Source organism: Ranitomeya variabilis, chromosome 3, assembly GCF_051348905.1.
Source record: "Ranitomeya variabilis isolate aRanVar5 chromosome 3, aRanVar5.hap1, whole genome shotgun sequence".
Taxonomy (NCBI): Eukaryota; Metazoa; Chordata; class Amphibia; order Anura; family Dendrobatidae; genus Ranitomeya; species Ranitomeya variabilis.
Genome location: NC_135234.1, coordinates 759,578,704 through 759,605,901, shown reverse-complemented (window position 1 = coordinate 759,605,901; position 27,198 = coordinate 759,578,704). Strand labels below are relative to the sequence as shown.

At 45.4% G+C, this 27,198-nt stretch overlaps 1 protein-coding gene and 1 pseudogene across 2 annotated transcripts in view; one reads left to right on the top strand and one right to left on the bottom strand.

Annotated features, from left to right (window-relative positions):
- LOC143817346 (protein XNDC1N-like) overlaps window positions 1-27,198 on the bottom strand; it is a 313,063-nt pseudogene that overhangs the window by 149,644 nt on the left and 136,221 nt on the right. The gene's annotated exons all lie outside the window — the stretch shown is intronic.
- On the top strand, window positions 909-5,104 carry LOC143817799 (uncharacterized). Its single transcript, XM_077299264.1, has 6 exons — window positions 909-1,065; window positions 1,472-1,589; window positions 2,572-2,696; window positions 2,778-2,912; window positions 3,587-3,761; window positions 4,164-5,104. The coding sequence occupies exons 5-6, from the start codon at window positions 3,692-3,694 to the stop codon at window positions 5,102-5,104; spliced, it is 1,011 nt and encodes a 336-aa protein (XP_077155379.1). The 5' UTR covers window positions 909-1,065; window positions 1,472-1,589; window positions 2,572-2,696; window positions 2,778-2,912; window positions 3,587-3,691.

Below are 27,198 nucleotides of genomic sequence, written 5' to 3'. Positions count from 1 at the left end.
CTATCTATAATCTATCAATTATCTATCATCAATCTATTATCTATGTACCTATCTCACTATCAATTATCTATCTATTATCTATCTATTTATCATCATCTATCTATTATCTATCATCTATTATCTATCTATCTATTATCTATTTATTATCTACTTTAAAATACTTTAGTGACAATACAATTATTTTCCCGCACTTTTACTGAATTTTACATATAAAAGTAAAATGCTCGTGTTCCCGATCACGAATCCGCATGAGCCACATTCGTGCCCAATTTATGTTTGTCGATCGTTTTACAAACATATTCGCTCATGTCCTGTCATCACTTCTATCATGGAAATGCCCCTTTGACTAACGTTATCATCCATCCAATAGACTGTATGAGGACATGAGGTCCTGGTGATGGTCGGCCTGGAATCACATGATGACACAATTCCCAGAACACTGCCCCCTATCAGTGGAAATGTGAGAAAATCCAATAATGACACCAAATGCTTGAAGACTTTATCCTGAGCACTAGATTATATAGTTCAATGTATCTTTCTAGACAGAATGAGAAGATAAAAGAAACTGTCAAAAAAGATGAAATATGTTATAATGTCATATGATGAGAATTGGAAATGGGAAAAGCTCAGCCAAACCTCTGTAACCACCGGCTGTAATCTAACACCTGGAAATTGCCAGGATGTTATTTCATTCATCCCTATTTGTGCCTCCATCATTATCAGCTGCTTTATAAGAGGCAGATAGTGAGAGAAAAAGTATTGGTTATTCCGCTGCATTGTGACATCGTCACTTACCTTATATGGAAGCGGGCAGTGATGTCACACAGGTGAGTGATGATGTCACAATAGAGCGGAACCTTAAAAACCCTCCGTTCCATCTCACTGGCTCAGACTTGGTATTTGTGTCTTCTGACAACACTTACCTAGTTTTTCTCCTTGTGAGATTAGCGCTTTACTTGTGGAATAGCATATACATTCTCTATTAGTGGATTTTTAAAATCTGCATTAGCGGAATACTTCTGGATTTTCCTGAAGATTACTGACTGAGGACTTCTCCATCTGGAGGTAAATCTATTGAGGCTGTTAGGAATCTAGAAGTTTTTCTCCTGATTCCTTTCCTTGTATTCTGGTGGATGGGAAGCGGCCATTGCCCCTGGAGATGAGTAACTCGTCCGGCACAAATCACGGCACAATACAACAGAAAAAAACGTTTTCATGAATATTTTTATTTACAATTCATGAAACAAATCCAGTCCTCAGTGACCGGATATAAGAGTAGGAATGGCCGAGAGAAAACCAGGGAGCAAATATCAGTGTCCAGCAATTTACAGGGGGACGAGGGGAGATTTCCTTTATTAATAAATAGTAGTAATAATAATGGCAGCCAGCGCTCTACCTGTATGGGGCAGGGCGGGCTGCACCAGGGATTATAACGTGTAATATGGCTCCAATGTTTTCTCCTCCCCTTCAGATCTCCCTCCTGACTCTGTCTGGTCCAGGACCACAGAGGGGACATCAGTCACCACCTACATAAGCTGAGAAGAGAACGTCAGCGTGTACAGGACCCCGCAGAGCCGGACATCTGTAGAGTGAGTATAATGGCGGACGAGCTGCCGCCTCCGGGGTCCATCTTCTTACACTAATTAGATAAGTGGAGGAGGCCGGACCACGGCTGTCGGCACCGACCACTGAGTTAGGCCAGAATTGCACCTGACAACCTCCCGCATTTAACCACTATCATTCGGCTACTTGTTGGCTGCTTGTCGGGTGTCTGATGCCATTAAGGCAGTTCTTACTGCTGGAAAATACTGACCAAATACTGAGCATGTGAACGTGGCCTAAAGCTGAAAATTATTTGGTTTAGATCTGAAATAAAACTTGTGTCAGAGTATAATGTAGCCCCCCTCATAAAATATAATGTAGCCCCCCTCATAAAATATAATGCAGCCCCCTCATAGAGTATAATGCATCTCCTCCCATAGAGTATAATGTAGCCCCCTTATATAATATAATGCAGCCCCCTCATAGAATATAATGCAGCCCCCTCATATAATATAATGCAGCCCCTCCATAGAATATAATGTAGCCTCTCCATAGAATATAATACAGCCCCACAGTACTACAGTCTTATGGCCACCAGTACTAACTGATATATATATATCCCACAATCCTCACCTCTCCTCCTCATTCCCCTGCGGTTCCAGACTCTGCTCCAGTCTCAGCAGCTGCACTGCCATCTGCCCGGCACACAGTATGAGGTGACGTCATCGCGCACCGGCTGTGTCAGAGGCAGAGGGCAATGATGGAGCAGGGAGTATCATCTGATGCCCTCTCCTCTATTATTGCACCTATGATGCCGATACAGTTGAATGCGGCACATGCTGGGGGCAGCAGCGGTGGAGCAGCAGGCGACAGGAGGAAGGAGCCGACTGCTGCGGCTAAAGCCTGTGCCCGCTGCTAAAGAGAAATGAATATTCACTGCTCCCCACGCCCATGGCCAGTCCGACCCGGGCTCTACACACAGAACTGAGGAATAAAATGGTAAAAACTCATCTGTTCCTTATACTACAGGTGGAATAATTCTCTACTGCTGGAAGGTTCTCAAAGTTTTACTTGTTGAGCGTTGAAAACTCCAAGTGTAAACTTTGTTCTGGATTAGGAATCTTATTTCCATCGGGAATTCACCAGATATTACTGTAAGTATTCTGAGGTCATAACAAACATTTCCTGCCTAAAAATAAAAGAATAAAATCTGACCGATCTATTGTTCCTTTTAGGGTTGATAAACGACTACAGAGCTGAAATCTTGACAAGAAGATCCCTGTCGATTACTAAGATCACAGCTGAATTCTGTAGCACTACTAGTGACATCACATTTCTTGGATTTACAAGAAGAGTAAAGTAGTTAGACGGTAACGATACTTTTCTGTAACATTTAAGCCTAAGTTGCAATGTGTGACCATGATGTGAGGAATAGCGCCATTTCCGCCCATTATATGGCTTGTATGGTATTTTGTATTGTTCTACAGTTTTCACCCTACAGTCACTATCTCTAATTTGCATTTGTCTTTGAATCGGTGTCTCCCGCACAAAAAGTATTTTACCTCTTTCCTTAGGTAGCACAGAGCCATGGAGGAAAGTATATATCAGTACTGAGCATTGCAGCTGTGAATCCAGCTCTGGTCTAAGCTAATATACCTGCTAGAATCCTGCAGGACAATGATTCTGTGCTTCCTCCTGGCAGTGCTCCTCCTCTGCCTCCTAACTTGTGAAATCTCTGTGCAGAGCAAGACGGATTACAGGAGGTTATTCAGAGTTAATGAGCTCAGGAGACGGGGAAGGGGAGGAATTGACCCATAAGAATAGATTAAAGCCGATTTCTCTGATATCATATGTTACGAAGTTTCTTATAATCACTTATACTAGTGATTTATACAATTTGTTGCCGGGCAGTTCCCATGTAAACACTTTCTCGAAGTTTTGTGGCTTCACCTTCTCGTCCTGCCATACTACTTATGGTCACTACTTTTTGGCTTTTGCTGTTTATTGTCCTATAACTTTTTTCCATTTGTGGATTATTCTGCAGGACTTCTCGCGCACTGAGTGACTTCTGCGTGTTGCTCTGCGCTGTGAGATCTGCGACTATTGTGCGCCGGAAGAGCACTTTACTGAACACTTTTGAGGAGAAACCATGAGTTCTCGGGAATTGAGGCAGCTGATCATGGACAACATTGCATGGATGAACCGGCCAGAAAACCGAAGTAAGTGAACCTTTACAATGTAAGGGGTGTGTGTGGGGGGATTATACCGGGGTCTTTTTATCGTCACCCCAGTAACAACAGGTTCCACTCTCTAGTTCTTTCCATAAGAGGAGTTAGAAATATTTCTGCCTGTATACTGGGGACAATGTTAGACGGGGAACTAAACTAATAACTCTGGGTATTGTAGTAGTGACGATCGGTGGGGTCCGGACCCTCAGACCAGCACACATCGCTCACAACAGGGGTCAACGTGCTTAGATAATTCTTGGGTCTGTGCAGAGCGGTGTCCCGGCCCAGTAAAAAGTTATAGAGAAATAATAGATAGATAATAGATGATAGATACATTTGTACCTGTCATTTATGACATTTTCTGTCATTATAATACATGGTTTTTCTCTTCAGATCAGAGCCCTGTGATCGGAAGACTCAGGTCGTCTCAGACAAGAGGAGGAAGGATTGAAGATGACAGAGATTATTTACCTTCTCCAGAGAGAAGAAGAAGAGTTAGAGACCCATCCAGGCGCTCAGTACCAGAGGAGACCAGACACAGGAGCCGTTCGCCACATAGGCCGCTACCTGACCGTCCCATCTCTCCTGAGCCTTTACCACCGACCACGCGCCCTGACAATCTCAGGCCTGCGGAAGTTTTACCACCGACCACGCTCCCTGACAATCTCAGGCCTGCGGAAGCTTTACCACCGACCACGCTCCCTGACAATCTCAGGCCTGCGGAAGCTTTACCACCGACCACGCGCCCTGACAATCTCAGGCCTGCGGAAGTTTTACCACCGACCACGCGCCCTGACAATCTCAGGCCTGCGGAAGTTTTACCACCGACCACGCTCCCTGACAATCTCAGGCCTGTGGAAGCTTTACCACCGACCACGCTCCCTGACCGTCACAGTTCTGCTGATGCGTCACTACCGAGCAGCAGCAATAACAGGAGTGGTGGAAATGAAGCGGCAACCACCTCCGGGGCCGATCCTCAGCCAAGGTTTATTCCACCATCCGTGGGCACAGATGCTGAGAATCAGGCCGGATTAGATTCAGTTGAGGATACAACACCACCGCAGGCTGCACCCCTGCGGAGGAGAGGACGGCGGAGAGGAATGACAAGGATACGGCAAATAGAACGCCTTCCTACCAGGAGTGCCACAGGCCAGGAGGAGATTCCTTCTTGTGCCATATGCCTAGGTGATTATGAAGTAGGTGAGCAGCTTATTGTGCTGCCCTGCCGACATCTTTTTCATCAGAGCTGCATTACACCATGGCTCCGCCAAAACCGCTACTGTCCTTACTGCCGCCAAAACTGTTTCCAACAGAACAGACAGAGAAGAGCATAAATCCCAACATGTGCTCGTGTATCCATCCCCAATATATATTTATTTCCTTTATTAATGATTTTTACTAAATAAAATGTATGTTTCTTATACTTATGAAGTCGGCACTCCATTTTTTCAGTTTTCTATGTTACCAGGAGTTTCTTCGTGTACTGCCCTATTGATACATTTATAGAGGAACAGTCACACGATGCAACTACTTTTTACCTATTTATGCATCATTTCCGGAATTTTCTAAACTACATCGATGATATGTCCGCCACTGCATTACAGAATCCATTTAGCTCTAGTGGTCCCCATACTTGCCATAATCCGTTCTGCAATTTCTGAGGCAACACCTCTATTAAATCTGTGGACAGTTTGCTCCAATTACAAAACAAGCACTAAATCTATTGTACTACTTCTAATCTGATTTACTACGCTGCACGTGAGTGTCCATATATATGGGGGTGCACTACACTATAGAGGCTGCCTATGGGGGTGCATTATATTAGGGGCTGCATTATACTATAGAGGCTGCCTATGGGGCTGCGTTATACTATAGAGGCTGCCTATGGGGGTGCATTATATTAGGGGCTGCATTATACTATAGAGGCTGCCTATGGGGCTGCGTTATACTATAGAGGCTGCCTATGGGGGTGCATTATATTAGGGGCTGCATTATACTATAGAGGCTGCCTATGGGGCTGCGTTATACTATAGAGGCTGCCTATAGGGGTGCATTATATTAGGGGCTGCATTACACTATAGAGGCTGCCTATAGGGGTGCATTATATTAGGGGCTGCATTATACTATAGAGGCTGCCTATGGGGGTGCATTATATTAGGGGCTGCATTACACTATAGAGGCTGCCTATGGGGGTGCATTATATTAGGGGCTGCATTATACTATAGAGGCTGCCTATGGGGCTGCGTTATACTATAGAGGCTGCCTATGGGGGAGCATTATATTACATTATACTAGGGGGTGCATTATATTATAGAAGCTGCCTTTGGAGGTGCATTATATTAGGGGCTGAATTATACTATAGAGGCTGCCTGTGGCGGTGCATTATATTATAGAGGCTGTCTATGGGATGCATTATACTATAAAGGCTGCGTTTGGGGGCTGCATTATACTATAAAGGCTGCCTGTGGGGGTGCATTACACTATAGAGGCTGCCTATGGGCCTACATTATACTATAGAGGCTGCCTATGGGGGGGGCATTATATTAGAGGCTGCCTTACACTATAGAGTCTGCATTATACTATAGAGTCTGCCTATGGGGGATGCATTATACTACAGAGTCGGCCTATGGGGGATGCATTATACTATATAGGCTGCCTATGGTGGTACATTATATTAGGGGCTGCATTATGCTATAGAGTCTGCCTATGGGGGTGCATTATACTATAGAGTCTGCCTATGGCGGGTGCACTATGCTATAGAGGCTGCCTATAGGGGTGCATTACATTAGGGGCTGCATTATACTATAGTCTCCTTATGGGAGGTACATTATACTATAGAGTCTGCCTACGGGGGGTGCATTATACTATGGAGTCTGACTACAGGGGGTGCATTACACTTTAGAGTCTGCCTATGGCGGGTGCATTATGCTATAGAGGCTGCCTATGAGGTTGCATTATATTAGGGACTGCATTATACTATAGAGGCTGCCTATGGGGGTGAATTATATTAGGAGCTGAATTATATTATAGAATTGTTATCAATAAAAGATCCAAAAATAATTATGTGCTTAAACATTGGGCTTATTAGCCACATCAGCGCCACCAGTCCTTCCTATTTCTTATATTAGGTCGATGTCTGGGAAACAGATTACTGAAAATAAGGTCTTAGAATCTTGATAGAATCGCTGACCGTCTGAAAAACCCAAAGATTTTAATCAATGACCAGTTTGACTAGAATCGGAGAAAGAAGTATTGCTCGTTCCTGTCTCAGAGATTCACCTTCTGGTCTTTTCCTTCCTACTGAGATTCAATATTGTGTGTAGCTTACAAAATAAATAGGCCTTTTAACGTTTCTCTTCCTCATTCCCCTTTTTCTTATCTACCACTGTTTCTGGAGAGATGGAATCACTAAGCCGTAGGTCAGAGTGACAGAAAGGAACATGGATCAACAAGGGCCAGGACCGCAGAGTATGAAGGATAAAAGGCAGACAAGCAAAACAAGAAGCAACAGAAGATACAGAGTCAGGAGTGCGGATAAACACTCAGTGTCCTGGCCCAGGCCAGGTTTATATAGATTTGGGGGTGTCTGGCCAATTGGCAACAAAATCCTGCTTCTGAGCATGCTCAGTGTAAAAAAACGTATTGCAGCGCTGCATTGCGTCGTACGACATATGTCGACGGATCCTGCGTCCATAGGCTTCCACTGTAGCCAACGACACATGCCGCAGGATGCGTCGTGACACTTTTTTAGGCGGAGACAAAAAACGTTACAATCAACGTTTTTTCCAATCTTCGACACATATGTCGTACGACGTACACGACGTATGACAATCTGTCGCAATGCGTTGCCAATACAAGTCTATGGGAAAAAAACGCATCCTGCGGGACATTTTGCAGGATGGGTTTTTTCCACAAAACGACGCATTTCGACGTCTGCAGAAAAACGCTAGTGTGAAAGTAGCCTTATATACAAGTCATTACCCTGGAAAGGATGTACCTCAACATATTTCCCAGGAAAATCCATTTTGGTTTCATTTCTGTATGTTTTAATGTGCGCCTGTAAAAATGGCATGACATTGTTCACAACAGTGACCTGGGGGTCAGAAATTCTTCTAGGAGTCTTCCCCACTATGTTCCCGTGTCATTTGAGAACTGTTCCCATAGATTTCCGATGTTTTGATACCCTAAAAAGACCTCCGGGGGGTTAAGGCAAAAAAGCTCAGGTTTCCTATAGACTTACATTGGGCTCGTTGCTCAGGTCGAGCATCCAAGCATTCCAATCTGCTCGACCCGAGCAACAAGCACCCGAGCATTTTAGTGCTCGCTCATCACTAGTCCTAGTATTTCTGGTACCTGAGAAAATGGTACTAGAGATGTCAGTGACATATACAATTATTACAGCTTGTGTGCATCTTACTGTACATGCATTTAACCCCTTCATGACCCAGCCTATTTTGGCCTTAATGACCTTGCCGTTTTTTGCAATTCTGACCAGTGTCCCTTTATGAGGTAATAACTCAGGAACGCTTCAACGGATCCTAGCGATTCTGAGACTGTTTTTTCGTGACATATTGGGCTTCATGTTAGTGGTAAATTTAGGTCGATAATTTCTGAGTTTATTTGTGAAAAAAACGGAAATTTGGCGAAAATTTTGAAAATTTCGCAATTTTCACATTTTTAATTTTTATTCTGTTAAAGCAGAGAGTTATGTGACACAAAATAGTTAATAAATAATGTTTCCCACATGTCTACTTTACATCAGCACAATTTTGGAAACAAATTTTTTTTTTGCTAGGAAGTTATAAGGGTTAAAATTTGACCAGTGATTTCTCATTTTTACAACAAAATTTACAAAACCATTTTTTTTAGGGACCACCTCACATTTGAAGTCATTTTGAGGGTTCTATATGGCTGAAAATACCCAAAAGTGACACCATTCTAAAAACTTCACCCCTCAAGGTGCTCAAAACCACATTCAAGAAGTTTATTAACCCTTCAGGTGTTTCACAGCAGCAGAAGCAACATGGAAGTAAAAAATGAACATTTAACTTTTTAGTCACAAAAATGATCTTTTAGCAACAATTTTTTTATTTTCCCAAGGGTAAAAGGAGAAACTGGACTACGGACGTTGTTGTCCAATTTGTCCTGAGTACGCTGATACCTCATATGTGGGGGTAAACCACTGTTTGGGCGCACGGCAGGGCTCAGAAGGGAAGGAGTGCCATTTGACTTTTTGAATGAAAAATTGGCTCCAATCTTTAGCGGACACCATGTCGCGTTTGGAGAGCCCCCGTGTGCCTAAACATTGGAGCTCCCCCACAAGTGACCCCATTTTGGAAACTAGACCCCCCAAGGAACTTATCTAGAAGCATAGTGAGCACTTTAAACCCCCAGGTGCTTCACAAATTGATCCGTAAAAATGAAAAAGTACTTTTTTTTCACAAAAAAATTATTTTAGCCTCAATTTTTTCATTTTCACATGGGCAACAGGATAAATTGGATCCTAAATTTTGTTGGGCAATTTCTCGTGAGTACACCGATACCTCACATGTGGGGGTAAACCACTATTTGGGCACATGGTAAGGCTCGGAAGGGAAGGAGCGCCATTTGACTTTTTGAATGAAAAATGATCTCCATCGTTAGCTGACACAATGTCGCGTTTGGAAAGCCCCTGTGTGCCTAAACATTGGAGCTCCTCCACAAGTGACCCCATTTTGTAAACTAGACCCCCCAAGGAACTTATCTAGAGGCATAGTGAGCACTTTAAACCCCCAGGTGCTTCACAAATTGATCAGCAAAAATGAAAAAGTACTTTTTTTTCACACAAAATTTCTTTTAGCCTCAATTCTTTCATTTTTACATGGGCAACAGGATAAAATGGATCCTAAAATTTGTTGGGCAATTTCTCCTGAGTACGCCGATACCTCATATGTGGGGGTAAACCACTGTTTGGGTGCACGGCAAGGCTCGGAAGGGGAGGCGTGCCATTTGACTTTTTGAATGGAAAATTAGCTCCAATCGTTAGCGGACACCATGTCGCATTTGGAAAGCCCCTGTGTGCCTAAACATTGGAGCTCCCCTACAAGTGACCCCATTTTGGAAACTAGACCCCCCAAGGAACTTATCTAGATGCATAGTGAGCACTTATAACCCCCAGGTGCTTCACAGAAGTTTATAACGCAGAGCAGTGAAAATAAAAAATAATTTTTCTTTCCTCAAAAAAGATTTTTAGCCCAGAATTTTTTATTTTCCCAAGGGTAATAGGAGAAATTGGACCCCAAAAGTTGTTGTCCAGTTTCTCCTGAGTACGCTGATACCCCATATGTGGGGGTAAACCACTGTTTTGGCACACGTCGGGGTTCAGAAGGGAAGTAGTGACGTTTTGAAATGCAGACTTTGATGGAATGCTCTGCGGGCGTCAGGTTGCGTTTGCAGAGCCCCTGATGTGCCTAAACAGTAGGAACTCCCCGCAAGTGACTCCATTTTGGAAACTAGACCCCCAAGGGAACTTATCTAGATGTGTGGTGAGCACTTTGAACCCCCAAGTGCTTCAACAGAAGTTTATAACGCAGAGCAGTGAAAATAAAAAATAATTTTTCTTTCCTCAAAAAAGATTTTTAGCCCAGAATTTTTTATTTTCCCAAGGGTAATAGGAGAAATTGGACCCCAAAAGTTGTTGTCCAGTTTCTCCTGAGTACGCTGATACCCCATATGTGGGGGTAAACCACTGTTTTGGCACACGTCGGGGTTCAGAAGGGAAGTAGTGACGTTTTGAAATGCAGACTTTGATGGAATGCTCTGCGGGCGTCAGGTTGCGTTTGCAGAGCCCCTGATGTGCCTAAACAGTAGAAACCCCCCACAAGTGACCCCATTTTGGAAACTAGACCCCCCAAGAAACTTATCTAGATGTGTGATGAGCATGTTCAACCCCCAAGTGCTTCACAGAAGTTTACAACGCAGAGCCGTGAAAGTAAAAAATCATTTTTCTTTCCTCAAAAAAGATGTTTTAGCAAGCAATTTTTTATTTTCACAAGGGTAACAGGAGAAATTGGACCCCAATATTTGTTGCCCAGTTTGTTGTGAGTACGCTGATACCCCATATGTGGGGGTAAACCACTGTTTGGGCACACGTCAGGGCTCGGAAGGGAAGTAGTGACATTTGAAATGCAGACTTTGATGGAATGGTCTGCGGGTGTCACATTGCATTTGCAGAGCCCCTGATGTGCCTAAACAGTAGAAACCCCCCACAAGTGACCCCATTTTGGAAACTAGACCCCCGAAGGAACTTATCTAGATGTGTGGTGAGCACTTTCAACCCCCAAGTGCTTCACAGAAGTTTATAACGCAGAGCCGTGAAAATAAAAAATAATTGTTCCTTCCTCAAAAATTATGTTTTAGCAAGTAATTTTTTTATTTTTGCAAGGGTAACAGGAGAAATTGGACCCCAACAGTTGTTGCCCAGTTTGTCCTGAGTACGCTGGTACCCCAAATGTGGGGGTAAACCACTGTTTGGGCACACGTCGGGGCTTGGAAGGGAGGGAGCACCATTTGACTTTTTGAACGCAAGATTGTCTGGAATCAATGGTGGCGCCATGTGTTATGATCCCAATGGCAGAGGATCTCAGAGATTACAGCAAAGTCTGCAAACATAAATACCAGCTCATAGGGAAGTGGTAACTAGGCTGACCATATACCTGATCCTAGCACAAACAACTAACAGTAGCCGGGGAACGTGCCTACGTTGATTCTAGACGTCTCGCGCCAGCCGGAGAACTAACTAACCCTGTCAGGGAAAATAAGACCTCTCTTGCCTCCAGAGAAAAGACCCCAAAGTTATAATACAAGCCCCCAACAAATAATAACGGTGAGGTAAGAAGAAAAGACAAACGTAAGAATTAACTAGATTTTAGCAAAGAGAGGCCCACTGACTAATAGCAGAAGATAGTAAGATGACTTATATGGTCAGCAAAAAACCCTGCAAAATATCCACGCTGAGTATCCAAGAACCCCCGAACCGACTAACGGTGAGGGGGGAGAATATCAGCCCCCTAGAGCTTCCAGCGATATCAGGAATCACATTTTGTACAAGCTGGACAAAAATATGAACAATGCAAATAAACAAAAAATAAGAAAGCAGGACTTAGCTTATCTTGCAAAGAACCAGGACCTGAAGACAGGAGCAAACAGAAATGAACTGATTACAACGATGCCAGGCACTGGACTGAGAATCCAGGAAGTTTAAATAGCAACACCCCAGGCCTAACGAACAGGTGAGTACCAACCTGGGAAAAGACAATCCAAGTGCCAAACCACTAGTGACCACAAGAGGGAGCCAAGAAGTATAATTCACAACAGTACCCCCCCTTTAAGGAGGGGTCACCGAACCCTCACCAAGACCACCAGGGCGATCAGGATGAGCAGCGTGGAAGGCACGAACCAAATCGGCCGCATGAACATCAGAGGCGACCACCCAGGAATTATCCTCCTGACCATAGCCCTTCCATTTGACCAAATACTGAAGCCTCCGTCTAGAGAGACGAGAATCCAAGATCTTCTCCACCACGTACTCCAACTCGCCCTCAACCAACACCGGAGCAGGAGGCTCAACAGCAGGAACCACAGGCACAACGTACCGCCGCAATAAAGACCTATGGAACACGTTGTGAATGGCAAACGACACCGGAAGATCCAAACGAAAAGAAACCGGGTTAAGAACTTCCAAAATTTTATAAGGACCAATAAAGCGAGGCTTAAACTTAGGAGAGGAAACCTTCAGAGGGACATACCGAGAAGACAACCAAACCAATTCCCCAACACGAAGTCGGGGACCCACACCGCGGCGGCGGTTGGCAAAACGCTGAGCCTTCTCCTGTGACAACTTCAAGTTGTCCACCACATGATTCCAAATCCGCTGCAACCTATCCACCACGGAATCCACCCCAGGACAATCAGAAGACTCAACATGACCCGAGGAGAAACGAGGATGAAAACCAGAGTTGCAGAAGAATGGCGAAACCAATGTAGCGGAACTAGCCCGATTATTAAGGGCAAACTCAGCCAATGGCAAGAAGGTCACCTGTTGTGAAATTGGATTCTGGGCTCCCCCGGTGGCCACTTGTGGAATTGCACTTGTGTGCATCATCCCCTCTGTTCACCTGCTTGTTGTGAATTTGGATTCTGGGCTCCCCCGGTGGCCGCTTGTGGAATTGGACTTGTCATCCTCTTTCCTGTTTCACCTGGTTCCATCAGTAGTGGGTGTCGCTATTTAAGCTCATTTCTCTGGTGGTTTCTTGCCGGTCAACAATGTTATCTGATGCCTCTCAGTGCTTGTTCCTGCTTCTAGACAACCACTAGATAAGTTGGACTTTTGTCCATGTTTTGTTTTGCCTATTTGTTCCAGTTCACAGCTGAAGTTTTGTTACTGTGTCTGGAAAGCTCTCGTTGATCAGGGATTGCTACTCTGGCGTTATGAGTTAATGCCAGAGTTTAAGGTAATCTCTGGATGGTGTTTTGTTAGTGTTTTTCTGCTGACCATGAAAGTATACTATCTGTCTTCTGCTATCTAGTAAGCGGACCTCAAATTTGCTAAGACTATTTTCCTGCTGCGTTTGTTGTTTCATCTGAACTCACCGTCATTATATGTGGGGGGCTACTGTCTTCTTTGGAATATTTCTCTAGAGGTGAGCCAGGTCTTATATTTCCCTCTGCTAGCTATTTAGGTCTTAGGCCAGAGCTGGGCATCTAGCTATAAATAGGAAATGCTACCTGGCTATTTCTAGTTGCGCGGCAGGCTTAGTTCATGGTCAGTATAGTTCCATCTTCCGAGAGCTTGTCCCTCTATAGGCTTGCTATGATCTCTGCCTGCAGAGATCATGACAGTTTGACCGGCCAATAAAGTGTTAAAGACCCAGGTTGAGAAAGGAGAGTTATAAGAAGTCTGCTGGAATTTTTTTTTTTTTTTTTTTTTTTTTTTCCTCCAGTCTGCCTTGCTGCAGTCTTTTTTCTCTCTCTCCTCCTAATCTCTGTATGCTCTGTGTGCACCTGACAATAATGGATCTCCAGAGTGTAACTGCGGGTTTGAATAATCTCATCACGAAAGTACAAAATTTACAAGATTTTGTGGTACATGCTCCGGTATCTGAACCGAGAATTCCTTTGCCGGAGTTCTTCACAGGGAATAGAGCTAGCTTCCAGAATTTCCGAAATAATTGTAAGCTTTATTTGTCCCTGAAGTCTCGTTCAGCTGGAGACCCTGCTCAGCAGGTTAGGATTGTGATTTCCTTGCTCAGGGGTGACCCTCAAGATTGGGCCTTCTCATTGCCAGCAGGGGATCCTGCGTTACGCGATGTGGATGCGTTTTTTCTGGCCTTGGGCTTGCTTTATGAGGAACCTCATTTGGAACTTCAGGCAGAAAAAACTTTGATGGCACTATCTCAGGGGCAAGACGAAGCTGAAGTTTTCTGCCAAAAATTCCGTAAATGGTCTGTGCTTACTCAGTGGAATGAGTGCGCCTTGGCGGCAACTTTCAGAGAAGGTCTCTCTGATGCCGTTAAGGATGTTATGGTGGGGTTCCCTTTGCCTGCAGGTCTGAATGAGTCCATGACAATGGCTATTCAGATTGATAGGCGTCTGCGGGAGCGCAAACCGGTGCACCATCTGGCGGTGTCTATGGAAAAGACGCCAGAAAGTATGCAGTGTGATAGAATACTGTCCAGGAGCGAGCGACAGAATTTTAGACGGAAGAATGGATTGTGTTTCTATTGTGGGGATTCTACTCATGTTATATCAGCATGCTCTAGGCGTACAAAGAAGCTTGATAAGTCTGTTTCCATTGGCACCATTCAGTCTAAGTTTATTTTGTCTGTAACCCTGATTTGCTCTTTGTCATCCATTGCCACGGACGCCTATGTTGACTCTGGCGCCGCTCTGAGTCTTATGGATTGGTCCTTTGCCAATCGTTGTGGTTTTGATTTAGAGCCTTTGGAGACTCTTATTCCTCTGAAGGGGATTGACTCCACCCCATTGGCTAATAATAAACCACAATACTGGACACAAGTAACCATGCGTATCAATCCGGATCACCAGGAGATTATTCGTTTCCTGGTGCTGTATAATTTACATGACGATTTGGTACTGGGATTGCCATGGTTGCAGTCTCACAACCCAGTCTTGGACTGGAGAGCAATGTCTGTGTTGAGCTGGGGATGTAAGGGTATTCATGGGGACGTACCTTTGGTTTCTATTTCGTCGTCCATTCCCTCTGAAGTCCCTGAGTTCCTCTCTGATTATCAAGACGTCTTTGACGAACCCAAGCTTGGGTCGTTACCTCCGCACCGTGAGTGCGATTGTGCCATAGATTTGATACCGGGTTGTAAATATCCAAAGGGTCGTTTGTTTAATTTGTCTGTGCCGGAACATGCTGCTATGCGGGAATATATAAAGGAGTCTTTGGAAAAGGGACATATTCGTCCATCTTCTTCTCCCTTGGGAGCTGGGTTTTTCTTTGTCTCAAAAAAAGACGGCTCTTTGAGACCATGTATTGATTATCGGCTTCTGAATAAGATCACTGTTAAGTATCAATACCCATTGCCATTGCTTACTGATTTGTTTGCTCGTATAGAGGGTGCTAAGTGGTTCTCTAAAATTGATCTTCGTGGGGCGTATAATTTGGTGCGGATCAGGCAGGGGGATGAGTGGAAGACCGCATTCAATACGCCCGAGGGCCACTTTGAGTATTTGGTCATGCCTTTTGGTCTTTCTAATGCCCCTTCAGTTTTCCAGTCTTTTATGCATGATATTTTCCGCGATTTTCTGGATAAATTTATGATAATATATCTGGATGATATTCTGATTTTTTCTGATGACTGGGACTCTCATGTCCAGCAGGTCAGGAGAGTTTTTCAGGTTCTGCGGTCTAATTCTTTATGTGTGAAGGGGTCTAAGTGCGTTTTTGGGGTCCAGAAAATTTCCTTTTTGGGGTATATTTTTTCTCCCTCTTCCATTGAGATGGATCCCGTCAAGGTGCAAGCTATTTGTGACTGGACTCAGCCCTCCTCTCTTAAGGGTCTTCAGAGATTTTTGGGCTTTGCCAACTTTTACCGCCGATTTATTGCTGGTTTTTCGGATGTCGTTAAACCACTGACTGATTTGACCAGACAAGGCGCTGATGTTGCTAATTGGTCCCCTCATGCTGTAGAGGCCTTTCAGGAGCTTAAGCGCCGTTTTGCCTCTGCCCCTGTGTTGCGTCAGCCTGATGTGAATCTGCCTTTTCAGGTTGAGGTTGACGCTTCGGAGATCGGAGCTGGGGCAGTGTTGTCGCAGAAAGGTTCCGACTGCTCCGTTATTAGGCCTTGTGCCTTCTTTTCTCGCAAATTTTCGCCCGCAGAGCGGAATTATGATGTTGGGAATCGGGAGCTTTTGGCCATGAAGTGGGCGTTTGAGGAGTGGCGCCATTGGCTCGAGGGGGCTAGGCATCAGGTGGTGGTATTGACTGACCACAAAAATTTGATTTATCTTGAGACTGCCAGACGCCTGAATCCTAGACAGGCGCGCTGGTCTTTATTTTTTTCTCGCTTTAATTTTGTGGTGTCATACCTACCGGGTTCTAAGAATGTTAAGGCAGATGCCCTTTCTAGGAGTTTTGACCCGGACTCTCCTGGTAATTCTGAACCCACAGGTATCCTTAGGGAGGGAGTAATTTTGTCGGCCGTTTCTCCTGATCTGCGGCGGTCCTTGCAAGAGTTTCAGGCGGATAGACCGGATCGTTGTCCGCCTGATAGACTGTTTGTTCCGGATGATTGGACCAGCAGAGTCATCTCTGAGGTACATTCTTCTGCATTGGCAGGTCATCCCGGAATTTTTGGTACCAGGGATTTGGTGGCAAGATCCTTCTGGTGGCCTTCCCTGTCACGAGATGTGCGAGTCTTTGTGCAGTCATGTGACGTTTGTGCTCGGGCCAAGTCTTGTAGTTCTCGGGCTAGCGGACTGCTGTTGCCCTTGCCTATTCCTAAGAGGCCTTGGACACACATCTCGATGGATTTTATTTCAGATCTGCCTGTTTCCCAGAAGATGTCTGTCATCTGGGTGGTCTGTGACCGTTTCTCTAAAATGGTCCATTTGGTTCCTCTGCCCAAGTTGCCTTCTTCTTCTGAGTTGGTTCCTCTGTTTTTTCAGAATGTTGTCCGATTGCACGGTATTCCTGAGAATATTGTTTCTGACAGAGGTACCCAATTTGTGTCTAGATTTTGGCGGGCATTCTGTGCTAGGATGGGCATAGATTTGTCTTTTTCATCTGCTTTTCACCCTCAGACTAATGGCCAGACCGAGCGGACTAATCAGACCCTTGAGACATATCTGAGGTGTTTTGTCTCTGCTGACCAGGATGATTGGGTTGCTTTTTTGCCATTGGCAGAGTTCGCCCTCAATAATCGGGCCAGTTCTTCCACCTTGGTGTCCCCGTTTTTCTGTAATTCGGGGTTTCACCCTCGATTTTCCTCCGGTCAGGTGGAATCCTCGGATTGTCCTGGAGTGGATGCGGTGGTGGAGAGATTGCATCACATCTGGGGGCAGGTTATGGACAATTTGAAGTTGTCCCAGGAGAAGACTCAGCGTTTTGCCAACCGTCATCGTCGTGTTGGTTCTCGGCTTTGTGTTGGAGATTTAGTGTGGTTGTCTTCTCGTTTTGTCCCTATGAGGGTCTCTTCTCCTAAGTTTAAACCTCGGTTCATCGGCCCTTATAGAATATTGGAGATTCTTAATCCTGTTTCTTTCCGTTTGGACCTCCCTGCGTCCTTTTCCATTCATAACGTTTTTCATCGGTCGTTATTGCGCAGGTATGAGGTACCTGTTGTACCTTCAGTGGAGCCTCCTGCTCCGGTGTTGGTTGAGGGTGAGTTGGAGTACGTTGTGGAGAAAATTTTGGACTCTCGTGTTTCCAGACGGAAACTCCAGTATCTGGTCAACTGGAAGGGTTACGGCCAGGAGGATAATTCTTGGGTCAATGCATCTGATGTTCATGCTTCTGATCTTGTTCGTGCCTTCCATAGGGCTCATCCTGGTCGCCCTGGTGGATCTGGTGAGGGTTCGGTGCCCCCTCCTTGAGGGGGGGGTACTGTTGTGAATTTGGATTCTGGGCTCCCCCGGTGGCCGCTTGTGGAATTGGACTTGTCATCCTCTTTCCTGTTTCACCTGGTTCCATCAGTAGTGGGTGTCGCTATTTAAGCTCATTTCTCTGGTGGTTTCTTGCCGGTCAACAATGTTATCTGATGCCTCTCAGTGCTTGTTCCTGCTTCTAGACAACCACTAGATAAGTTGGACTTTTGTCCATGTTTTGTTTTGCCTATTTGTTCCAGTTCACAGCTGAAGTTTTGTTACTGTGTCTGGAAAGCTCTCGTTGATCAGGGATTGCTACTCTGGCGTTATGAGTTAATGCCAGAGTTTAAGGTAATCTCTGGATGGTGTTTTGTTAGTGTTTTTCTGCTGACCATGAAAGTATACTATCTGTCTTCTGCTATCTAGTAAGCGGACCTCAAATTTGCTAAGACTATTTTCCTGCTGCGTTTGTTGTTTCATCTGAACTCACCGTCATTATATGTGGGGGGCTACTGTCTTCTTTGGAATATTTCTCTAGAGGTGAGCCAGGTCTTATATTTCCCTCTGCTAGCTATTTAGGTCTTAGGCCAGAGCTGGGCATCTAGCTATAAATAGGAAATGCTACCTGGCTATTTCTAGTTGCGCGGCAGGCTTAGTTCATGGTCAGTATAGTTCCATCTTCCGAGAGCTTGTCCCTCTATAGGCTTGCTATGATCTCTGCCTGCAGAGATCATGACACCTGCTCCTATCAGGATGTGGGAGTCGCTATATAACCTTGCTCCTCTGTCAGTTTCATGCCGGTCAACAATGTAATCAGAAGCTTTCTGTGCATGTTCCTGCTACTAGACAACTCCCAGCTAAGTTGGACTTTTGTCCTTGTGTGTTTTTGCATTTTGTTCCTGTTCACAGCTGCTGTTTCGTTACTGTGTCTGGAAAGCTCTTGTGAGCGGAAATTGCCACTCTGGTGTTATGAGTTAATGCCAGAGTCTTAAAGTAATTTCTGGATGGTGTTTTGATAGGGTTTTCTGCTGACCATGAAAGTGCCCTTTCTGTCTTCCTGCTATCTAGTAAGCGGACCTCGATTTTGCTAAACCTATTTTCATACTACGTTTGTCATTTCATCTAAAATCACCGCCAATATATGTGGGGGCCTCTGTCTGCCTTTTGGGAAAATTTCTCTAGAGGTGAGCCAGGACTGTCTTTTCCTCTGCTAGGATTAGGTAGTTCTCCGGCTGGCGCTGGGCATCTAGGGATAAAAAAACGTAGGCATGCTACCCGGCCACTTCTAGTTGTGCGGCAGGTTTAGTTCATGGTCAGTATAGTTTCCATCTTCCAAGAGCTAGTTCTCATATATGCTGGGCTATGTTCTCTCGCCATTGAGAATCATGACAGTTTGACCGGCCCAAAAAAGGGTTAAATTACTGGCTGAGAAAGGAGAGAAAAAAGAAGTCTGCTACAATTTTTTTTTTTTTTTCCCTCTAGTTCTGAGTGTGCTCTTAATTGAATCACTTGCTAGTCTGCCTATACTGCAGCCTTCCTCTCTTTCTCTCCTTCTAATCCTTGAATGGCTCTGTGTTCACCTGTTTCAAATGGATCTTCAGAGTGTAGCTACAGGTTTGAATAATCTCGCCACAAAGGTACAAAATTTGCAAGATTTTGTTGTTCATGCACCTATGTCTGAGCCTAGAATTCCTTTGCCTGAATTCTTCTCGGGGAATAGATCTCACTTTCAAAATTTTAAAAATAATTGCAAATTGTTTTTGTCCCTGAAGTCTCGCTCTGCCGGAGACCCTGCACAGCAGGTCAGGATTGTAATTTCCTTGCTCCGGGGCGACCCTCAAGACTGGGCTTTTGCATTGGCACCAGGGGATCCTGCGTTGCTCAATGTGGATGCGTTTTTTCTGGCCTTGGGGTTGCTTTATGAGGAACCTCATTTAGAGCTTCAGGCGGAAAAGGCCTTGATGTCCTTGTCTCAGGGGCAAGATGAAGCTGAAATATACTGCCAAAAATTCCGCAAATGGTCTGTGCTTACTCAGTGGAATGAGTGCGCCCTGGCGGCGATTTTCAGAGAAGGTCTCTCTGATGCCATTAAGGATGTTATGGTGGGGTTCCCTGTGCCTGCGAGTCTGAATGAGTCCATGACGATGGCTATTCAGATCGATAGGCATCTGCGGGAGCGCAAACCTGTGCACCATTTGGCGGTGTCTACTGAGAAAACGCCAGAAAATACGCAATGTGATAGAATTCTGTCCAGAAGCGAGCGGCAGAATTTTAGACGAAAAAATGGGTTGTGCTTCTATTGTGGTGATTCAACTCATGTTATATCAGCATGCTTTAAGCGTACTAAGAAGCCTGACAAGTCTGTTTCAATTAGCACTTTACAGTCTAAGTTTATTCTATCTGTGACCCTGATTTGTTCTTTGTCATCTATTACCGCGGACGCCTATGTCGACTCTGGCGCTGCTTTGAGTCTTATGGATTGGTCCTTTGCCAAACGCTGTGGGTATGATTTGGAGCCATTGGAGGCTCCGATACCTCTGAAAGGGATTGACTCCACCCCATTGGCTAGTAATAAACCACAATACTGGACACAAGTGACTATGCGTGTTAATCCGGATCACCAGGAGGTTATTCGCTTTCTGGTGCTGTATAATCTACATGATGTTTTGGTGCTGGGATTGCCATGGTTGCAATCTCATAACCCAGTCCTCGACTGGAGAGCTATGTCTGTGTTAAGCTGGGGATGTAAAGGAACTCATGGGGACGTACCTTTGGTTTCCATTTCATCATCTATTCCCTCTGAGATTCCTGAATTCTTGTCTGACTTTCGTGACGTTTTTGAAGAACCCAAGGTTGGTTCACTGCCTCCGCACCGGGAGTGCGATTGTGCCATAGACTTGATCCCGGGTAGTAAATACCCTAAGGGTCGTTTATTTAATCTGTCTGTGCCTGAACACGCGGCTATGCGAGAATATATAAAGGAGTCCTTGGAAAAGGGACATATTCGTCCTTCGTCATCTCCCTTAGGAGCCGGTTTTTTCTTTGTGTCTAAGAAAGACGGCTCTTTGAGGCCGTGTATTGATTATCGACTTTTGAATAAAATCACGGTTAAATATCAATATCCGTTACCACTGCTTACTGATTTGTTTGCTCGTATAAAGGGGGCCAAGTGGTTCTCTAAGATTGATCTCCGTGGGGCGTATAATTTGGTGCGAATCAAGCAGGGGGATGAGTGGAAAACCGCATTTAATACGCCCGAGGGCCATTTTGAGTATTTGGTGATGCCTTTTGGTCTTTCAAATGCCCCTTCAGTCTTCCAGTCCTTTATGCATGACATTTTCCGCGATTATTTGGATAAATTTATGATTGTGTATCTGGATGATATTCTGATTTTTTCGGATGACTGGGACTCTCATGTCCAGCAGGTCAGGAGGGTTTTTCAGGTTTTGCGGTCTAATTCCTTGTGTGTGAAGGGTTCTAAGTGTGTTTTTGGGGTTCAAAAGATTTCCTTCTTGGGATACATTTTTTCCCCCTCTTCCATCGAGATGGATCCTGTCAAGGTTCAGGCTATTGGTGATTGGACGCAACCCTCTTCTCTTAAGAGTCTTCAGAAATTTTTGGGCTTTGCTAACTTTTATCGTCGATTTATTGCTGGTTTTTCTGATGTTGTAAAACCATTGACTGATTTGACTAAGAAGGGTGCTGATGTTGCTGATTGGTCCCCTGATGCTGTGGAGGCCTTTCGGGAGCTCAAGCGCCGCTTTTCTTCCGCCCCAGTGTTGCGTCAGCCTGATGTTGCTCTTCCTTTTCAGATTGAGGTCGACGCTTCTGAAATCGGAGCTGGGGCGGTGTTGTCGCAGAGAAGTTCCGACTGCTCCGTGATGAGACCTTGTGCTTTTTTTTCCCGTAAATTTTCGCCCGCCGAGCGGAATTATGATATTGGGAATCGGGAGCTTTTGGCCATGAAGTGGGCTTTTGAGGAGTGGCGTCACTGGCTTGAGGGGGCCAGACATCAGGTGGTGGTATTGACTGACCACAAAAATTTAATTTACCTTGAGTCTGCCAGGCGCCTGAATCCTAGACAGGCGCGCTGGTCGTTGTTTTTCTCTCGGTTTAATTTTGTGGTGTCTTACCTACCGGGTTCTAAGAATGTTAAGGCGGATGCCCTTTCTAGGAGTTTTGAGCCTGACTCCCCTGGTAATTCTGAGCCCACAGGTATCCTTAAACATGGAGTGATATTGTCTGCCGTTTCTCCAGACCTGCGGCGGGCCTTGCAGGAGTTTCAGGCGGATAGACCTGATCGTTGCCCACCTGGTAGACTGTTTGTTCCTGATGATTGGACCAGTAGAGTCATCTCTGAGGTTCATTCTTCTGCGTTGGCAGGTCATCCTGGAATCTTTGGTACCAGGGATTTGGTGGCAAGGTCCTTCTGGTGGCCTTCCCTGTCACGAGATGTGCGAGGCTTTGTGCAGTCTTGTGACGTTTGTGCTCGGGCCAAGCCTTGTTGTTCTCGGGCTAGTGGATTGTTGTTACCCTTGCCTATCCCGAAGAGGCCTTGGACGCACATCTCGATGGATTTTATTTTGGATCTGCCTGTTTCTCAGAAGATGTCTGTCATCTGGGTGGTGTGTGACCGTTTCTCTAAGATGGTCCATCTGGTTCCCTTGCCTAAGTTGCCTTCTTCTTCCGAGTTGGTTCCTCTGTTTTTTCAAAATGTTGTTCGTTTGCATGGTATTCCGGAGAATATCGTTTCTGACAGAGGGACCCAATTCGTGTCTAGATTTTGGCGGGCATTCTGTGCTAGGATGGGCATAGATTTGTCTTTTTCGTCTGCTTTCCATCCTCAGACTAATGGCCAGACCGAGCGGACTAATCAGACCTTGGAGACATATTTGAGGTGTTTTGTGTCTGCGGATCAGGATGATTGGGTTGCTTTTTTGCCTTTGGCGGAGTTCGCCCTCAATAATCGGGCCAGCTCTGCCACCTTGGTGTCCCCGTTTTTCTGTAATTCGGGGTTTCATCCTCGATTTTCCTCCGGTCAAGTGGAATCTTCGGATTGTCCTGGAGTGGATGCTGTGGTGGAGAGGTTGCATCAGATTTGGGGGCAGGTGGTGGACAATTTGAAGTTGTCCCAGGAGAAGACTCAGCTTTTTGCCAACCGCCGTCGTCGTGTTGGTCCTCGGCTTTGTGTTGGGGACTTGGTGTGGTTGTCTTCTCGTTTTGTCCCTATGAGGGTTTCTTCTCCTAAGTTTAAGCCTCGGTTCATCGGCCCGTACAAGATATTGGAGATTCTTAACCCTGTGTCCTTCCGTTTGGACCTCCCTGCATCCTTTTCGATTCATAATGTTTTTCATCGGTCATTGTTGCGCAGGTATGAGGTACCGGCTGTGCCTTCCGTTGAGCCTCCTGCTCCGGTGTTGGTTGAGGGTGAGTTGGAGTACGTTGTGGAAAAAAAAAAACTCCAGTATCTGGTCAAATGGAAGGGATACGGTCAGGAGGATAATTCTTGGGTCACTGCCTCTGATGTTCATGCCTCCGATCTTGTCCGTGCCTTTCATAGGGCTCATCCTGATCGCCCTGGTGGTTCTGGTGAGGGTTCGGTGCCCCCTCCTTGAGGGGGGGGTACTGTTGTGAAATTGGATTCTGGGCTCCCCCGGTGGCCACTTGTGGAATTGCACTTGTGTGCATCATCCCCTCTGTTCACCTGCTCCTATCAGGATGTGGGAGTCGCTATATAACCTTGCTCCTCTGTCAGTTTCATGCCGGTCAACAATGTAATCAGAAGCTTTCTGTGCATGTTCCTGCTACTAGACAACTCCCAGCTAAGTTGGACTTTTGTCCTTGTGTGTTTTTGCATTTTGTTCCTGTTCACAGCTGCTGTTTCGTTACTGTGTCTGGAAAGCTCTTGTGAGCGGAAATTGCCACTCTGGTGTTATGAGTTAATGCCAGAGTCTTAAAGTAATTTCTGGATGGTGTTTTGATAGGGTTTTCTGCTGACCATGAAAGTGCCCTTTCTGTCTTCCTGCTATCTAGTAAGCGGACCTCGATTTTGCTAAACCTATTTTCATACTACGTTTGTCATTTCATCTAAAATCACCGCCAATATATGTGGGGGCCTCTGTCTGCCTTTTGGGAAAATTTCTCTAGAGGTGAGCCAGGACTGTCTTTTCCTCTGCTAGGATTAGGTAGTTCTCCGGCTGGCGCTGGGCATCTAGGGATAAAAAAACGTAGGCATGCTACCCGGCCACTTCTAGTTGTGCGGCAGGTTTAGTTCATGGTCAGTATAGTTTCCATCTTCCAAGAGCTAGTTCTCATATATGCTGGGCTATGTTCTCTCGCCATTGAGAATCATGACAGTCACCCAATCATCCTGGTCCGCAGAAACAAAACATCTCAAATAAGCCTCCAGTGTCTGATTAGTTCGCTCCGTTTGGCCATTGGTCTGAGGATGAAAGGCAGATGAAAACGACAAATCAATGCCCATTTTAGCACAAAAAGATCGCCAGAATCTGGACACAAACTGGGATCCTCTGTCGGACACGATATTCTCAGGAATGCCGTGCAAACGAACCACATTCTGAAAAAACAAAGGAACTAGATCGGAAGAGGAAGGCAACTTAGGCAAGGGCACCAAATGGACCATCTTGGAAAAACGATCACACACCACCCAGATGACAGACATTCCTTGAGACACCGGAAGATCAGAAATGAAATCCATGGAAATGTGTGTCCAAGGCCTCTTCGGGACGGGCAAGGGCAAAAGCAACCCGCTAGCACGAGAACAACAAGGCTTAGCCCGAGCACAAGTCCCACAGGACTGCACAAATGACCGCACATCCTGTGACAAGGAAGGCCACCAAAATGACCTAGCCACCAAATCTCGGGTACCAAAAATTCCCGGATGCCCTGCCAACACCGAGGAATGAACCTCGGAAATAACTCTGCTGGTCCATTTATCAGGAACAAACAGTCTGTCGCGTGGACAAGAGTCAGGTCTACCAGCCTGAAATCTCTGCAACACACGTCGCAAATCAGGAGATATGGCCGACACGATTACTCCCTCTTTAAGAATACCAGCTGGCTCCGAGACTCCAGGAGAGTCAGGCACAAAGCTCCTAGAAAGAGCATCAGCCTTAACATTCTTCGAACCAGGCAGGTACGAGACCACAAAGTCAAAACCAGAGAAAAACAATGACCAACGAGCCTGTCTAGGATTCAGGCGCTTAGCAGACTCGAGATACATCAGATTTTTGTGATCAGTCAAGACCACCACACGATGCTTAGCACCCTCGAGCCAATGACGCCACTCCTCAAATGCCCACTTCATGGCCAACAACTCCCGATTACCAACATCATAGTTCCGCTCAGCAGGCGAAAACTTCCTAGAGAAAAAAGCACATGGTCTCATCACAGAGCAACCAGAGCCTCTCTGCGACAAAACAGCCCCAGCACCGATCTCAGAAGCATCCACTTCAACCTGAAAGGAAAGTGCGACATCAGGCTGGCACAAAACAGGCGCCGAAGTAAACCGGCGCTTCAGCTCCTGGAAGGCCTCCACGGCTGCAGGAGCCCAATTAGCCACATCAGAACCTTTCTTGGTCATATCCGTCAAAAGTTTAACAACGCTAGAAAAGTTAGCAATAAAACGACGGTAGAAATTAGCAAACCCCAAGAACTTCTGAAGACTCTTAACAGACGTGGGTTGAGTCCAATCATGAATAGCTCGGACCTTGACTGGGTCCATCTCCACAGCAGAAGGGGAGAAAATAAAACCCAAAAAGGAAACCTTCAGCACTCCAAAGAGGCACTTTGAGCCCTTCACAAACAAAGCATTATCACGCAAAACCTGAAACACCATCCTGACCTGCTTTACATGAGAATCCCAATCATCAGAAAAAAACAGAATATCATCCAGATAAACAATCATAAATCTATCTAGATACTTCCGGAAGATATCATGCATAAAGGACTGAAACACTGAAGGAGCATTAGAGAGCCCAAAGGGCATCACCAAGTACTCAAAATGACCTTCGGGCGTATTAAATGCAGTTTTCCATTCATCTCCCTGCCTAATGCGCACAAGGTTGTACGCACCACGAAGATCTATCTTGGTGAACCACTTGGCACCCTTAATCCGAGCAAACAAGTCTGACAATAGTGGCAAAGGATACTGAAACTTAACAGTGATTTTATTCAGAAGCCGATAGTCTATACAAGGTCTCAAAGACCCGTCTTTCTTGGCCACAAAAAAGAATCCCGCACCAAGAGGGGAAGAGGATGGACGAATATGCCCCTTCTCCAAAGACTCCTTGACATAAGAACGCATCGCGGCATGCTCGGGTACAGACAAATTAAATAATCGTCCCTTAGGAAATTTACTGCCAGGAATCAAATCTATAGCGCAGTCACAGTCCCTATGAGGAGGAAGAGCACTGGACCTGGACTCACTGAATACATCCTGATAGTCACACAAATACTCAGGAACTTCTGAAGGAGTAGAAGAAGCAATAGACACCGGCGGAGAATCGCAATGAATTCCCTGACAACCCCAACTCGACACAGACATAGCCTTCCAATGCAAAACTGGATTATGGGTCTGTAACCATGGCAGACCTAAAACGACCAAATCATTCATTTTATGCAGAACAAGAAAACGAATCACCTCCCGATGTTCAGGAGTCATGCACATGGTCACTTGTGTCCAATACTGCGGTTTATTTTCCGCCAGTGGCGTAGCATCAATTCCTCTGAGAGGAATCGGAACTTTTAAAGGCTCCAGGACAAAACCGCCGCGCTTGGCAAAGGACAAGTCCATAAGACTCAGGGCAGCACCTGAATCCACAAACGCCATAACAGGGTAGGAAGACAATGAGCAAATTAAAGTCACAGACAAAATAAATTTAGGCTGCAAATTACCAATGGTGACAGGACTGACAACCTTGGTTAGGCGTTTAGAGCATGCTGATATAACGTGTAGAATCACCACAGTAAAAACACAGCCCATTCTGACGTCTATGATTTTGTCGTTCGGTTCTAGTCAGGATTCTATCACATTGCATTGAGACAGGTGTCCGTTCAGACAACACCGCCAGAGGATTAGCGGATTTGCGCTCCCGCAAACGCCGATCAATCTGAATAGCCAGCGCCATAGAATCATTCAGACTTGTAGGAATTGTGAAACCCACCATCACATTCTTAATGGCTTCAGACAGGCCATTTCTGAAATTTGCGGCCAGAGCACATTCATTCCATTGAGTAAGCACGGACCATTTCCGAAATTTTTGGCAATACACTTCAGCTTCATCCTGGCCCTGAGAGATAGCCAGTAGAGCTTTTT